This window comes from Notolabrus celidotus, chromosome 18 (genome assembly GCF_009762535.1).
Source record: "Notolabrus celidotus isolate fNotCel1 chromosome 18, fNotCel1.pri, whole genome shotgun sequence".
NCBI classification, from domain to species: Eukaryota; Metazoa; Chordata; class Actinopteri; order Labriformes; family Labridae; genus Notolabrus; species Notolabrus celidotus.
Genome location: NC_048289.1, coordinates 2,896,577 through 2,913,934, shown reverse-complemented (window position 1 = coordinate 2,913,934; position 17,358 = coordinate 2,896,577). Strand labels below are relative to the sequence as shown.

The 17,358-nt window shown below is 38.7% G+C and overlaps 1 protein-coding gene across 4 annotated transcripts in view; it reads right to left on the bottom strand.

Moving 5' to 3' along the window:
- LOC117830221 (urotensin-2 receptor) overlaps positions 1–17,122 on the bottom strand; it is a 129,846-nt gene extending 112,724 nt beyond the window's left edge. For 2 of the 4 annotated variants that reach the window (XM_034708251.1, XM_034708250.1), the window contains exon 1: positions 5,787–5,873. In XM_034708251.1, the coding sequence (XP_034564142.1) occupies positions 5,787–5,799 (13 nt within the window). In that variant the 5' untranslated portion in view covers positions 5,800–5,873. Of the gene's footprint in view, positions 1–5,786; positions 5,874–9,338; positions 9,473–17,008 lie in introns of those variants that run through there. The other 2 variants (XM_034708253.1, XM_034708252.1) reach the window with 2 other exon arrangements.
- Between the last annotated feature and the right edge of the window lie 236 nt (positions 17,123–17,358).

The window sequence follows — 17,358 nt, the reverse complement described above, 5'->3', positions numbered from 1 at the left end:
CAATAATTCTGGATATTATTAATCAGAGATCATGAACAGAGAATCTCATTTTGCACTGACTCATTAATGGTCAGACCAATAGTGGACAACCTCATAATGTAATCCAGCCAATCACAGCTTGATCTGATGTGTTAATTTAAAAATCTGGCATTTGAAATTTGAAAAAATAGCGATAATTCTGGATATTTTCAATCAGAGATTATGAACGAAATCCCATTGAAAATATCCAGAATTATCGCTATTGTTTCTTTTTTTTTAAGTTATATTTTTGGGCTCTTGCACCTTTATTCATAGAGGAGAGGACAGTGGATAGTGTAGGAAATGTGGAAAAAGTCGGGGAATGACATGCTGGATTTGAACGCCGGCCAACTGCTACATGGGCACGCAACTTAACCATTAGGCTAAGTCCGTGCCCAATTATTGCTATTTATAAGAAATTTCCTTTGGCTTTTATTTTGAAAGGACACATCAGAATGACCTATGATTGGCACTACAGTAAGTTTCTCTCCGCCAAAACAAAACACTCACTTGATCACTTCCTGTATTTGGTTCATTCCTTTTCAGTAGAATCTGCTGTTTGTAAATTTGTTTCTGGTAAAAATGTTCTGTCTCTTTAAAAGTGTTTCTGATTTAATACATTTGTTTTCTTAATGTAAATTTGTTTGGTTCTTGGTAAAAGTGTTTCATGTCATTTTGTTTTATAACATGTAAAAATGTTTTCCTAAATGTAAACTTGTCCTTGGATGCACTTCCCAGCCACTGTAAACCCACGACCACTGTCACCAGGACTACAGCCCCTTGCACATGGAACATGCGCCGAAACCACCAGGCCAAGACCACCCCACAGCTCAGTTGATGGAGTAAGCAACGTGTGTGAAATGTCCAAATATAAAGTACATGAAGTGTTTTGGATGGAGCCTCTTAAAATGAGCTAAATCCTGTGGTAGAGTGACCCCATCTGCAGCGGTTGAAGTCCGAGCTTCTGTTCCAGTTCTGCATTCAGTTTCTCAACAAAAAGGCTGAAATGAAATAGTTCCCCTGTGAGTTATATCCTTTTAAGTGTATCACTTAAACCAGGGGCGTCAAACTCATTTCAGTTCAGGGGCCACATACAGCCCAAGTTGATCCAAAGTGGGCCGGACCAGTAAAATCACAACATAACAACCTATAAATAATAACAACTCTAAACTTTCCCTTTGTTTTAGTGCAAAAAAGTACAAGCACATTCTGAAAATGTTCACATTTAATGAATTATCTTTCTACAAAAACTCTTGTATTTTCTGCCATGATGAGTCTCATGATAGTGGGCCGAATATTTGACTCTTTAAGCCCTGAAACCTGCTGCGAACACACCAAACACAGGTTACCCATTCACCTGATACCGAATGTAATGTTTACTGCAAAAGAACAGATAGATTATAATAATGAAGAAGATAAAGTTGACTATTTAGTGGATCATCTTATAGTGCTCTAAAAAGTCTTTATGAATCTCAACCGGATTATGCAAACAGCAAGTAGCCTAATCTATTTCCTCACTTTAAGAAAAAAGTCCCAGGAAAAAAAAGCGCCTTTCAGGTGCGCTCCATCAACAATATAATTTAATGCGACCCCTAGAGGACAAATCTGAAATCGCAGTTACTTTTAATGAAAAATTGCAGTCTTAATGTCTTCTATGTAACCCTTTCATTTAGCAAATTATTCCACGGGCCGGATTGGAACATCTGGTGGGCCAGTTTTGGCCCGCGGGCCGCATGTTTGACACCCCTGACTTAAACCAATATGCAAATGGGCAATTTTTTACTTTTATATTATGAAACATTTATGGTTAATTATGCATAATGAAATATTGGTTATTTATATTTAATATCTTAAGTAATAAAAGCTACAGAGCCCCTGACGTCCCAAAACTTCTTTTTTTTTGTGCAAACAAGATTATAATGTTTGCACAAGATAAAAACAAATACTCTTTGTACTTCATGGGCTCTGTGAAAATCAGAAAATTATCAAGCTGTTACAAATGTTGTTGACCTGGGCTAAACTGCTGTCACATGAGAGGAAGTTGTAGAAATAAAAAAGGATACAAAGGAAGCACCACATCAGATTTCATTCAAACAGAAGTGAAGTCAATTTAATGAGTAACATTCCTTCACTTCAGCCGTCGAGACTGAATGAATTGTCTGATAAAAATACACTCTGATGGTCACTTTTTATTTCCTGTTGGTAAAACTGAAAATATATTTTTGTGAAGAAGAGCCACGACAGACTTGAGAGTTCTGCTGAGCGATTTGTATTCTGAGAGACGTCTAATGTTGAAGTGCATCCCATCCTTCATGAGAGTAAAGGCACGTTTGTGTTTGTTAGAATAAAGGTCTGAATGTATCACGGTTCATGACGCTCTTTAAGGACCGCAGAGTCATTTGTGACCACCTGTCCAGCCAATTACCAAGCTTTAAAGATCTGCGATTAACTGAGAAACTAATCAACCTTTCTGACTCAAAGTCATCACATTCAGGTGAGACCGGTTCTATATGCTCCATAAAGCACCACAAAGCTCATCACATGCCTGTTAATGCATCGTTATGAATAATTACAAATGTCTCAGAGCATGCAAATCAATCCTGATACTCTTACCTGAGCTGCCTCTCCTGACAGAGCGCTTCAACACTCTGCTCTTGTTCCATCAGCCATGCTTTGTTTCACTTTGCCCTCCCAAACTTCACACTTACTGCAAAAATTTCACACTCCATAAAAGTCCCAACGGTCCTACAGAGTATCTGAGAGGTGACACACGCAGATGGAACAAAAGGAAAGAAAGTCTATATCCTGACGTCTCAAGGGGAGAAACAACCCAAATGAGTCATCCACTACAACAAGAATCCTTCCATCGCAGACTCTGAACAGCAATCCAATCCAAAGTGATTTCAAGACAGAGAAGTGAAAGGTGCCTTGATAGCAGCCTTAAAAGTTCTCCACCATAACCTCCACCCTTTAAACCTGAGCAGCTTACACACACTTGAAGTCAGCTGAACAGAAGAGGAATTGAACCTGCAGAGAAATAACGCAGGAGAACATCAATGTAAGGATGGTAAAAATGACGACCACATTAAGCTACAGCTGGTTACGGAGATTTCCCCTCTCTGACTGAGAGAGTGGAGCAGAAAGAGAGAGAGAGAGAGAGAGAGAGAGAGAGAGAGAGAGAGAGAGAGAGAGAGAGTCAGAGGTAGAGGGAGCATAGAGAGATAGAGCGAGGGTGAGACAGGAGCACGCTGTGAGCGAAGGCACTCTCATTTCGAAGCCCTAAGTGGGAGGGAGAGGAGGGAACGGGCAGGAGAGGTATGCAGGAAATGTGTGCACTCTCTCTCTCCCTCTCTCTCTCTCTCTCTCTCTCTCTCTCTCTCTCTCTCTCTCTCTCTCTCTCTCTCTCTCTCTCTCTCTCAATCTGCTTTAACCTCTGTGCCATCTATTTCCATGCAACACGGTTGTATGCCGTGAGACACATTGCACACTGGCAGAACGACCCACTGACACAGACACACATGCATTATGAATCAATAGAAGAAAAGACAGCACACACTGCCCGTTTGCTCCAGTGTCTAACATCCAGGATCTGTTTCTCTAAAGGTGCATTTGGAGCAAGAGTTCCGGGGTCTTTTATCCCCCAGAACTACTTTACCCTGAATTAAAAGGTTCCTGTACCCCCGTTGTTGTCTGCGTTTCGACCGCGGGCTGAAGTCCCGGGTTGTGCAAATCAGGACAGTGACGTATGGAGAAAAAAAATGTAAATGCACTACACCACCAGACCAGTAGAGGGCAGTAAAACAAAGAGGAATGCTATTTATTACAGACGACACCATAGAAGCAGACAGACAGGCAGGTATACGTTCTGTTTATCTACAGGTGCATTTCGTCCAAGAGTTCCGGGGTCTTTTAGCCCCCAAAACTAATTTACCCTGGAACCAAAAAGTTCAAATTGGTCAAGCTATTTAGACCAATTTGAACTAGGCTGTAAACATGTTCCTCTTTGCTGTTAATATGAGCTTTTGAAGGGGTGTGTTTCGGTGCAGTTCCACCAGAAGTTGTGAGGTCTTTTAGCCCCCAGAACTACTCCTTCAGAAACGAAAAAGTTCCTTTGCCCCCATTGTTGTCTGTATTTCGACCGCGGGCTGAAGTCCTGGAGGATTGTGCAAATCAGGCCAGTGACGTATGGAGAAAAAAAATGTAAATGCACTACACAACTAGACCAGTAGAGGTCAGTAAAACAAAGAGGAATGCTATTTATTACAGTCGACACCATAGAAGCAGACAGACAGGCAGGTATACGTTCTGTTTATCTACAGGTGCATTTCGTCCAAGAGTTCCGGGGTCTTTTAGCCCCCAAAACTACTTTACCCTGGAACCAAAAAGTTCAAATTGGTCAAGCTATTTAGACCAATTTGAACTAGGCTGTAAACATGTTCCTCTTTGCTGTTAATATGAGCTTTTGAAGGGGTGTGTAAAGGTGCAGTTCCACCAGAAGTTGTGGGGTCTTTTAGCCCCCAGAACTACTCCTTCAGAAACGAAAAAGTTCCTTTGCCCCCATTGTTGTCTGTATTTCGACCGCGGGCTGAAGTCCTGGAGGATTGTGCAAATCAGGCCAGTGACGTATGGAGAAAAAAAATGTAAATGCACTACACCACCAGACCAGTAGAGGGCAGTAAAACAAAGAGGAATGCTATTCATCACAGATGACACCATAGAAGCAGACGGACAGGCAGGTATCATTATGAGCAACACAACAGTTAGCCTGTTAGCATGAAGAGACTCAGCTGGTCTGTTTTAGATGGTGCTATATTTCATCACAGATGGATTCACTGAATCAACACGTGAGAGGAGTAGCAAAGACGTTTCAACACGGCTTTAAAATCCTTTTGAACTCAACTCTTAGTGTCTTAGGTCTCTCTCCTTCTCTTTCCCTGTCCCTTTGTATATCCTTATGTAATCTTTCTTTTACTTTCTCTTATTTTTTTTGGCCCACCTAGGTGTGCACGCCCTCTTTTACAGAACATGATATTAGCTGTCAATAAAAGATAGGCCAGAGTTCTAAGAGGGATGGTGATGGTTGTATGCACACAGTCACAAGCACAGAAGAAAAAGGTTTTCTTTCTTTTCTTTTGCTGCAAGAATAAATTGCATTAATATTTGACAGTTTGTGACAAACATGACACAAACCAGAAATATATATGCAGACAAGAGGAAAGAAGAAAAAAGAGACGAAAAGAAAAAGAAAAAAGAAAAAAGAAAAAAAAAATCCTTTTGAACTCAAAAAGCCGTGGCAGAGATCGGCCGGTGTTTTGGTTTAAACAGCGACCCTGTTAACTGGAGACTTTCAGCCGGATGCATCCCTCATAAACATCTTTAGACCATCATTAAATATCTGATGAGGATATTTTGAAATCTTAATAAAAACTAAACTAGTTTGCATTCCCAGGAACTCCCTCTGTGTTTCAACAGCTGTGTAAACTCCACAAACACTGACACGTTCAGCTGAAGGTCTCCAGTTTACAGGGTCACTCCTGCTGTACATTTATAAAAATGCTTGAAGCTGAGTTGGAGCTCATTTGTTCATTTGGTGCCCTTCCTCGTTGTACGCCTTTTAAATAAAATCAGTAAAAATGTATCTCTCAAGTCTTTCATGGACGTTTTTTTTTCCATTTTGAGAAGAAAGCTTTTAACATTTCACGTCTAAACTATCATGTCATTGATGAATGCTGTATTTTTAGCTCTTTGTATTTACACCTACCAGTTACCTTTCTTTGTCATGTGCTCAGCTTGAAATATGCCATATGTTTAGTGGTTTCAACTGGACTGGAAAGCATGGTGGTGTTGCGGCTGCCTGGGCACTGCAGCTGCTGAGCTCATTACGTGACGCCTCAAGAGCTGACAGTTTTAGGGATCCAGTGGAGGCGTTTTTGGCATATGTCCCCAATCAGCATCTCTCACAGGAGGGATAAGGGGGAAACCTCTCGATGCAGTTTCCAGTTATCCTTTCTTCATGTGCTGTGCACCTTCCCCTTCACGTCTATTTAAGGAAATGATGAATGCCCTTTCAAACCATAATGAGAAGAACAACAAAAATGCACATCCTGTATCAAGCATGAGTAGGATCAGTTTTTATCCTGCAGTGTACAGCTGATTCAAGTGCTCTCCATTCATTTAATGTCTGTGACCAGCTGGAATCAGAAGCAAGGTGAAACCATAGACTGTATAGATAATGGACGTAGTATCCGTGGCATCTCCCACTTCTGTGGAGCTAATGTGAGCTAAAGAGGTGGGCCTTTGAGCCTCTTCACTAACAGCTACAGGGTGTTCGCCTGTCCATCAAGTTAGCTGTGCCTCTTAATCTTAATATCTTCGAAGTTGCCGCGCTGTGAAAAAATTCACGCCCGTACACTAGGTCTGAATAGCTCATTTCTCCATCGGCACAAAAACTGTTTTTCGGGGGGGGGGGGTTAAGTTACATTTTTGGTCTTTTGCCTTTATTTTATAGGACAGTTGAAGAGAGACAGGAAATGTGGGGAGTAGAGAGTGAGGGAGGACATGCAGGAAATGGTCGACCTGCCGGGAATTGAACCGGCGACCCCTGCGACGAGGATTGAAGCCTCTGTATGTGGGGCGCTTAGACCGCTAGGCCACCAGCGCCCCAAACTTTTTTTGAACCAGGCATGTTTATTTCTGCTGCAAAGATCGTCTTGTGGTTTCTGGTGTTTCTGCAGCCAGCCTCAAGTGGACACTTGATGAACTGCAGTTTTTAACACTTCAGGCTGATTTATACTTCTGCGTTGAATCGACGGCGTACCCTACGCCGGGGGTCCGCGTAGCTCCCGTACCTACGCCGAGGCCTACGCACGTAGCTGACAAGCTCTGTGATTGGTCCGCTCGACGGCTTTGTCTTTCCCGCATTTACAACACTTCCGGGATCCCAGACATCGGCCACATATCGGCCGTGTATTTCATCTCCTCCTCTCTATTCTTCATGTAATCATGTCTGTATGATAAACAGCAACATGTATCAGCTGTAGATTAACAGAACACGCTCTGAATCTCTGTGGAAAAGTAAACAGAGATCGTAGCGGGACCGGAAGCAGGCGGACGGCTATCAGAGAGACCACACTGCCCTCAGGCGTTTCGGCGGAGAATTGCCGCGCGACACAGACACACCGACGCACAAGTATGTGGGGCTCATGTCTGCGTCAGCCCCTGCTGCGTAGGGGAGACGCAGAAGTATAAATCAGCCTTTAAGCATTGGCTTCAATTCTCCCGGCCAGAGGTTGCTGCTTGGACCAAAGGTAGAAATTGAAATGCTTGATAAACACAAATGAAGTCCGGTAGCCAACAATGGCTACGTTTACATGAGACTTTTAATTCAGAATAAAAGTTGAATCCATTTTAAAAAGATTAAAAATGACCTTGTAAACACCTAATTTCGAATGAAAATTACCATTCCGAATTAAACTTACATCCAAAGTAAGTGTCTGGTTTATTCTGATTTTAAATCTAAATTGAATAATTCCTCGATCATGTATACGTTCATTCCGCTTTAAATTAATTCTGGTCGTTCTGCACATGCTCGTTCCCTTGTCCTGTTGCGATGACGCACATATTCCGTGCTGGCAGGCACATATTCCAGGATGGCCGCCAGAAGCAGGCATTGGACTCGAGCCGAGACTATTAATTTAATAGGAGCCTTAGAAGAAATGGATATCATGAAAAAAGTTAATGGACGGAAGCATAAAAATGTGGACTTCTGTCAGGAGGTTTCCCTGACAGAGACGCCACCCAGGTAAAAAAAACAAGTGGAAATTGTTGAAGCAGGAGTACAACAAAGCAAAGGCACACAAGAACAAAAGCGGCTCGGGCCCAAAATTGTACTTATTGTGTGGTCTTCCATGTTGGAACCGAAAATAAAAGAAGAAGGAGTCTGTTTTCTTCTGGTAGACGTAAATACATCAAGCCCGCCCCTGTCCAATCAGAACCCTTCCCAACCCCCAGACCTTAAGCAGAATTGAATAAGGACGATTAATGGTGTTTTCAATGTAAACCTCAATTCAGAATCACTATTTCAATGTAAACGTGAAGGAGAATACTTTAATTCAGAATTATTTAACTCTGAATAATTAATTCAGAATTAAAAAACATCATGTAACCATGGCCAAAGAGTTAGAGTTGAGTTAATTTAACTTACATAAGTTACTCATTACATTTGTTCCCAGCCACTGTGTCTGGTAGCTTTCAAAGTTACTAGCCAATAAGCATTTTCACTAGCCACACTTGTGTTGTTTGGAAATTACACTTTCTATGATCACATTTGAATACCCCGTGCTAAGATTTAATTTACTGAGATGTACAAACCTTTCAAAATGTGAAGAGCCACTGTGCAGACCCAAATCAGGACTGCATAAAAAAATCTTCAGGTCATGATCAGATATTTAGCTCGCTAGCTAATGTTGTGAGCGAATCTACTTTTTTATGAAAAAAACATGCAGTCTGTTAAGACAAAGACATAAAAAGAGTAGCTTCTTATTGCACATAATAAAAGTGGTAAAAGATATGAACTAAACTAAAAAAAAAAATTAAAAAATAATGGTTTCAATCTTTATAATCAAAAGTAAACACTGTCTTACAGTCACCTCTCCATAAGTAAGGGATAATGTTTGGTTAGCAGGTGGTTATGGGAAATAGAACCCTGACAGGGTGAGACAAGACCCCGACACAAAGCGGAGGGGTCTTGACCAGCCTGTCTCGGTTCTGTTTCCCTTAACTACCTGCTAACCATACATTATCCCACTTATTACCTGGCTAATAACTTAAGATACAAACACGTTGTTAAAAACATTGATTAAAGATGATTTCATTGATTTAAATGATTGATGTTTACAGATTTTAAAAATAGTTCCAGTGATTCCTCGTCAGTGATCGTTCCATGGTGATGGATTCTTCTCTGCCTGTTGTGGTGGATTGAACATGAAACTGTCCTCATTCAGCTCTCCTTCTTCTCTGAGCTCTGTGGTTCACACACCTTTAAAAAGAAACTAATGTCACAACTTTGAACCCTGCTGCTATCATCACCACCGCTCATGGTTTAACTTTCTTTGTAGAGATCTCTAACCTAAAGTTTCTCTCACCTGCTCCACTCCTTCATCATATTGCTGGACAGGATCCAACATGAAAATGTACCTAACCTGCTGATTAAGCATGCTAACAGAAGCTAACATTTTTTTCTATGTTGTCAACAAGCAGAAGCTAAATGCGCCGGTTTCATGGGTCTATGTTTAGTTTAGTTTTGTCCTTGTGTTTCTTGCCATGCTTCATCCACTTGTTTATTCTTTATTAGTTGTCCTTTGTGTCCCCTTGTGTGTTTAATGATCCATGTCTCTTCTTGTACTGTCTTGTGTTTCTTAGTCTTGTCTTGTGTTCTCTGTTTTGTAGTTCTGAAACCCTGTGTTTCCATTTTATTTTTACTTCCTGTCCTTGTGTGTTTCTCTCCTCTTGTGATTCCCCTCATTAGTTTCACCTGTGTCCTGTGTTCACACCTGTGTTGATCACTCTGTGTATTTAGTTCCTCTGTTTCTCCTGTCCATTGTTGGATCATTGTCCGTCTCTCCTGTGTTCTGTGTCTCTGTGTTTCCCCAGCATTTCCTATTGGATTTAGTGTTTGGACGCTTTTAGTAATTTTCGTTGGTACCTTTGTTTATTAAAAGCTTTTTATTTTAAAGCTGCACTTTGGTCCTCCTTCAGTTTTTCCACGCCGTGACAGCCGGAACTCTTTTCCGTGGATTGATTTGACATGACGTGTGATCAGTCTGTCTCTGGTGTTGCTCATGTTAGTGAAAGTTAATAACTGTTGTCAAAGGGTTTGGACCAATCTGTGAAATTACTGCTGTCATTATGTCATAATCAGGGCTCAAACCCACTTTTTTTCATTTAACACACAGTTGAAACTGGGATCAAAATGACACTCATTATTTATTTGCAGTCATCCTGTGATTGAGCTGAGGTTGGACACAGTCAACATGTTTCATAGCTCACAGCCGTAGATGCCCTCTGTGTTTCGGTGTAAAAGGTGACCCTGCTAACGCTCTCTTGTTGTGTGAAATCATCTGTGTTCACTGTGTTGGTAATTTTGAGCTCATCATCATCATCATAAAATAATATGCCAGTGGGCGGGAAATCAAATCCACTCCCACATTATTACCTGTGGGAGAGTAACATGAATAGTCTTTCCCAGAGGGCAGCTTGCAGTTTTAGTGGACTCAGCTCAATGTGACTGTAGCTTCATGCCCCCCCTCCCCTCCTCCCCTCCTCCCCTTCTATCTGTGGTTTTCCACTTATCTAATCAGAGCTGCCCTCCAGGCACAGTCGAGTTTACAGACACTCAGATGGGCCCTTTCATGCTGCTGTATTTACTGCTCTAACCTTTTAACCTCACAGGTCAGAGCTCCATTCAACACAAAATAACCTTTCTTTGTGGCGAGTCAATATGTTAAGCCACTCCAATATGGAGCGCTGTTTGTAAAGTTGTGCACACCAAAAATAGCAGCAACATTTCTCCACATTTAGCTCCAACCGTCTTTGAAAATATCACAGCACGTTTTTCAGTTACGTTTGTATCACATTAAGAGCAGTATTTGTAAACGTTATCACATTTATTTATCTCGCTACAAATGTATTAAAGATAATAATACTGTTACATCTAAATGTTAAATCTAAATCTAAATGTTCAACTTTAAATCTAAATGTTAAATATAAATCTAAATGTTAAATATAAATATAAATGCTAAATATAAATATAAATGTTCAACGTGAAATCTCAATGTTAAATATAATCTAAATGTTAAATCTAATTGTTAAATCTAAATGTTTAATATAAATCTAAATGTTAACTATAAATCTAAATGTTAACTATAAATCAAAATGTTCAACGTGAAATCTCAATGTTAAATATAATATAAATGTTAAATATAAATGTTAAGTATAAATGTTTAATATAATTCTAAATGTTAGCTATGAATCTGAATTTGAAATATAGATCTAAATGTTAAATATAAATGTTAATATAAATGTTATATATAAATATAAATGTTAAATAAAACTCAATGTTTTTGTAAAAAATTCAATGTTAAATCTAAATGTTAAATCTAAATGTTTAATATAAATCTAAATGTTAACTATAAATCTAAATGTTAAATCTAAATGTTTAATATAAATCTAAATGTTAACTATAAATCTAAATGTTAAATATATATCTAAATGTCAAATATAAATGTTTAATATAAATCTAAATGTTAACTATAAATCTGAATTTTAAATCTAAATGTTAAATATAAATGTAAATATAAATGTTATATATAAATATAAATGTTAAATAAAACTCAATGTTTAATATAAATGTTTGACATTGAATCTAAATGTTCAATATAAATGTTTAATTTAAATATAAATATTCAGCGTTAAATCTAAATGTTAAATCTAAATGTTCAACATTAAATCTAAATGTTAAATCTAAATCTAAATGATTAATGTAAATCTAAATGTTCAACATTAAATCTAAATGTTAAATATAAATCTTAATGTTTACTATAAATCTAAATGTTCAACATTAAATCTAAATGATAAATATAAATGTTCAACGTTAAATCAAATGTTAAATATAAATCTAAATGTGAAATGTAAATCTAAATGCTAAATATAAATCTAAATGTTCAACGTGAAATCTCAATGTTAAATATAATCTAAATGTTAAATCTAAATGTTTAATATAAATCTAAATGTTAACTATAAATCTAAATGTTCAATGTGAAATCTCAATGTTAACTATAAATCTAAATGTTAAATATATATCTAAATGTCAGATATAAATGTTTAATATAAATCTAAATGTTAACTATAAATCTGAATTTTAAATATAAATATAAATGTTAAATATAAATGTAAATATAAATGTTATATATAAATATAAATGTTAAATAAAACTCAATGTTTAATATAAATGTTTGACATTGAATCTAAATGTTCAATCTAAATGTTTAATTTAAATATAAATATTCAACGTTAAATCTAAATTTTAAATCTAAATGTTAAACCTAAATCTAAATGCTTAATATAAATCTAAATGTTCAACATTAAATCTAAATGTTAAATATAAATGCTAAATCTAAATCTAAATGATTGATATAAATATAAATGTTCAACATTAAATATAAATGCTAAATCTAAATCTAAATGATTGATATAAATATAAATGTTCAACATTAAATATAAATGTTAAATATAAATCTTAATGTTTACTATAAATATAAATGTTCAACATTAAATGTAAATGATAAATATAAATGTTAAATCTAAATTTTTAATATAAATCTAAATGTTAAGTATAAATGTCAATTATAAATATGAAATCTTAACCATTTAGATTCAAATTTAACATTTAGATTTATATTTAACATGTAGATTTATATTTAACATTTAGATTTATATTAAGCATTTGGATTTGACAGTGATTTTAACTTAATATATTTTTCACAACAAAGTTAAATGTGAAGAAGATCACATATATTCCTCTAAATGTGATAAAAAAAAGTGACTTTTAAAATTCACTCTACATTTTTATGACATTTTGGAGCTGAATGTGGAGAAATGTTGCTGTTATTTTCAGTGAGCACAACTTTTCAAACGGTGCCCCATACTCCAGGAGCTAATAAACTGGTACAGTTTCGACCACAACAAGAGCAGAAGTCATATTGTATTCATGAATCTAGACATGAGTATCTATGGGGGGGCGCAGGATTGAAATGATAAATGGTTGCTGGAAAAGACACTTGGATGCACAAGAGAGGCATACATCTTTCTGACAACACACATTCACTTTTATGGCCGTAATAAATGTCAACAATTCTCCTATCAGAGCTGAGCAGGTACGGCTGGATGTAAATATGTCAGCGGACAAGCAAGCAGGCTTATTCTCTGCGTTCTTTACAAACCATCAGAAACAAATCAGCCGCTCTTATTTAATACTCTGCGTGTGGGAATGCATGTGTATGCATGTCCGAGGATTTACACGGGCTGAAGCTGGAATTTAAAGAGCTGTTTGTGAGATCTTTTCACAGCAGGGGTTAAATTGCCTCTGCATAATGTGCATGTATGTCAGTGTGGAGGTCATCCTTATAAAATTGGAGACTATCTGTAAGGAGGCGCTGACGAGCAGCTCCAGAGACCAGTGAATGGAAAATCTGCTGCTTAGACATTAAATGATGCAAAGCAAACACCTGTCACAGATTTCTCCAATCACTAGAGGCCTGACAAGATGACATCCACCTCCACCTCATTAGCCATCTCACATTCACAAACACACTCAAGCACAAACATGCACACAGGGACACATGCAGAATGAAGCAGAGCAAGAAGGGGAACAGACGGACAGTTGCAGATAATCACCTGAACTAAGCTGGCAGCTATATGTCTGCATGTGTTAGTATGTGGATTCTTGTTTAGCATATCAAATGCCAGGCCAGTCGCTGAGAGGCAGCTGCTCAGAAAATCACACACTTTATCGTATTAGCCTCGAGCCAGTGGAAACGCCGATTGAGTTGATGCATAAATGCAACAACAAAGTACGCTCTGTTATGTCGGGATAATGTGCAAGGTCTGCGTGTAGTTGCGAAAGGCTCGGTGTGGGATGTTAGACGAGCAAACAACACACATTATGTATCCTCGCTCTGAAATACATGCAACAACGCTGTGTGTGCTGCTGCATGCTCTTCATCTGATAGGAGGAGGAAAGGATGAAGTTTGTGAATGCAGCACAAATAAGAGGAGAGGAGGGAATAGATCACAAAATACAAATTAGGCAGGTTTCAGGATAAATAACCAAAAACAAAAACATGAAAAAGAGATGAGCAAAATTCTGAAGACGTCAAGAACTTTGTGAGACATTGTGTGTTTGTGCTTTGTCTGGAGGGTTCAGATCAGTGACTGAAGAAGAAGTGACAACATCATAAAATCAGAGTTCATTCTAGCATCTATTCAGATTTAGTCTCCTTTATCCTCTGCAGTTTTTCGCCCGGAGGAACCAGGGTCTAAATTTAGTTCAGGGGTAGTTAATCTCCCCCCTAAAAAGCCCCTGCTAGGGGGGTGGTACTTTTCAAAGGTCCCGGGACTTTCGGGGGGCAGGGCCTGCAATGCTGAACGTGTCTGATTGGTAGATTAACCGCAGTGTTTTTATTCTGCCCGTCGTCCACAATAACATCACACACATCTGTGATTCACTTGATTTCTCTTTCTTTCATTAGTTTTTATTTGTTCTATCTTTTTTGTATGTGTGTGTACTTTTCAAAAGAAGAAGCTGTGATTCTCTTGATTTAGCAGCTTGTAACAGTAGTCTTCTCTCAGCCCACCGTGAATGCGTCTCTCCTGGTGTTACGGTTTTAAAAGTGACCCTGTAAACTGGAGACCTTCAGCTGAACGTGTCAGTGTTTGTGGAGTTTCCACAGCTGTTGAAACACAGAGGGAGTTCCTGGGAATGCAAACTAGTTTAGTTTTTATTAAGATTTCTGAATATCCTCATCAGATATTTAATGATCGTCTAAAGACGTTTATGAGGGATGCATCCGGCTGAGAGTCTCCAGTTAACAGGGTCGCCGTTTAAACCAAAACACCGGCCGATCTCTGCCACGGCTTTTTGAGTTCAAAAGGATTTTAAAGCCGTGTTGAAACGTCTTTGCTACTCGCGTTTATCTCCTCTCATGTGTTGATTCAGTGAATCCATCTGTGATGAAATATAGCACCATCTAAAACAGCGCCAGCTGAGTCTCTTCATGCTAACAGGCTAACTGTTGTGTTGCTCATAATGATACCTGCCTGTCCGTCTGCTTCTATGGTGTCATCTGTGATGAATGGCATTCCTCTTTGTTTTACTGCCCTCTACTGGTCTGGTGGTGTAGTGCATTTAATTTTTTTTTCAGCCCACGGTCGGAATACAGACAACAATGGGGGCACAGGAACCTTTTAGTTCAGGGGAAAGTAGATCTGGGGGCTAAAAGAACCCGGAACTCTTGGTCGAAATGCACCTTTGGTATCAAGGTTATACCAAGTGTCAATGTTTGGAACCAAACCATTAACAAAAAAAGGTTTAATTAACAAAAATAACAAGAGGAAACACAAAAACATACTCAACAAATCCACGGAAAACAGGAAGACGTATCACTGAGTTTAGATTGAACATAACACATCACAGATCACACAACACAAACAATGAACAGACCCAGAAGGAAGGAAACACAGAGACTATATACACACAGGAGTTATCACATAGGTGAGACAAATGAGACACAGGTGGGAGCACTCAGAACACAATGGAGGGAAAACACAGGAAGTAAAACTAAACTTAACACACAGGAAGAAATAACTACAAATTAAAAACAGGAAACAAACACACAAGGAATACAACACAAGGAAGAAAGAGAACAAGGAAAATACAACACAAAAGCTAAGCAACTCATGACACTAAGGGCCCGATCTACTAAAGGTTTGCGTGTATAAAAACGTGCAAACTTGATAGCGCACGCAAAGCTGACGTACTAACCGGGAGCACCGAGGATTGCGTCTGTCAAATGAGCAAAATAGCACTCGCTATCCATTTAGCGTGTTTACCTTCATGAATATGCAGAATACATGTAGATCATCAGAACACACAAAATACTGGGAGGAGGAGATGCAAATGTAATCATTTAGCACATGCAGTGTGATTTATCAAACCTGAAGCATATAGCAGGCGCTGTTTTTGCGTCTATATTTAGCACGTTTGAAAGGCAGGTGCAAACTGGCACAGCGTTACGCACACATGGCAGTCACAAAAAGGAGCCATGCCATATCACCTTTGGAGAAACTCCTTGCAACACTGCATTTTCTTGTAATAATAATAATAATAAAACAAAACAAATTCAAAGCAGTTCAGCACCACGGATAGCGACCGCTTCATTCTGACACCCACTTTAACTTTTTCAACTAATGAGAGCACAGTAGGCTGAACTGTATCTACTGTATCAATAGCTATTAAGTTTAGTCAAATTGGCACAGCGGCCCACATCTTCACATACAAACAAAAAATCAATATGAAGTACTCGGCCTACTCACCACTGTTTAAAGGAGCCTTAAGCTCTGCGGACTTGTCCACAATGCGCTGTATGTCCATTTTCTTTGCTCTGTCATTCTCAATGGACAACCTTTTCGCAGGCATCCCACAAACGCTGAGATGTCACGGCTGGAGTTCATTGATGTGCTTATTTGAGTCCTCCACTAAAACCTCCATCTCCATGGCTTCAAACTTCATTTTCGTTTACGGCCACTCTGCTCTCCAAAACTCTCCATGGTGACAGTCGATAGCACACGCAAAATCCTCATTTAAGGGCGGTCCGTTCCACTTTTGCACTTTTTATCATTTGCGCACGCAATCATAGTAGATCACCCGCAACACGCCCAGAAATAGCACGTGCAATTTTTTAGTTTGCACACCCAATATAGCACTCGTTATTTGAGATCTTAGTAGATCAGGCCCCAAGTGTTTAAACCTGCAACATTTCCCTCTTTTAACAGTTTTGCTAGTGAAATATGTTGGTTGAATAATTTAGCCTGAACTCTATCACTAATGTAAAGCTGCTGTGCTGTCCCTGCTGATTACTAGAGTAAGGAAAGTGCACACAGATGAAAGTGGTTACATAGGAGAGTGTTCTTTACTCCAAGTCAGGTAAAGAGTAAACCCTCTTTCTGTGGACACTATGACTGTATTTAGAGTCTCTGGATTCTTCTTCAGAGAATCAAGAGATGGACAGTTTCTACATAGTAGACAAATACAGTTTATTCCATTCTAATTCAAGTGCTATAAGCACACAATACAAGACTGTACTGCACCTTAATGACAGTGGGTCTTATATTAGTGTATACTTGTAATGAATGTTGGGTTATTTTGCCTCCCTACCTTGTATGGTGCTGTTCTCCTTTGTGTGTGCTCTTTAGTTTTCTTTCTCCTGTGCTGCAGGCATAAATGGAGGTGGTTTCCATGACGTCACCCATCTGTTTCTGAAGCCCAGGATTGAAGCAGATTGTTGGTTGGAGCCATATTAGAAATGCTGAACTCAACCTAACTTCTGTCGAGCTAGTGTGAGGTAAAGAGGCGGGCCTTTAGCCTTTTCGCTAACAGCTACAGTGTGCTTGCCTATCAATCAAGTCAGTCATGTCCTTATTTGGGCAAAACTTGTCTGTTTAATATCTTTGAAAATACAGAGTTATGAATAAATCACCCCGTACAGTGTGTGCCGATAGAGAAAT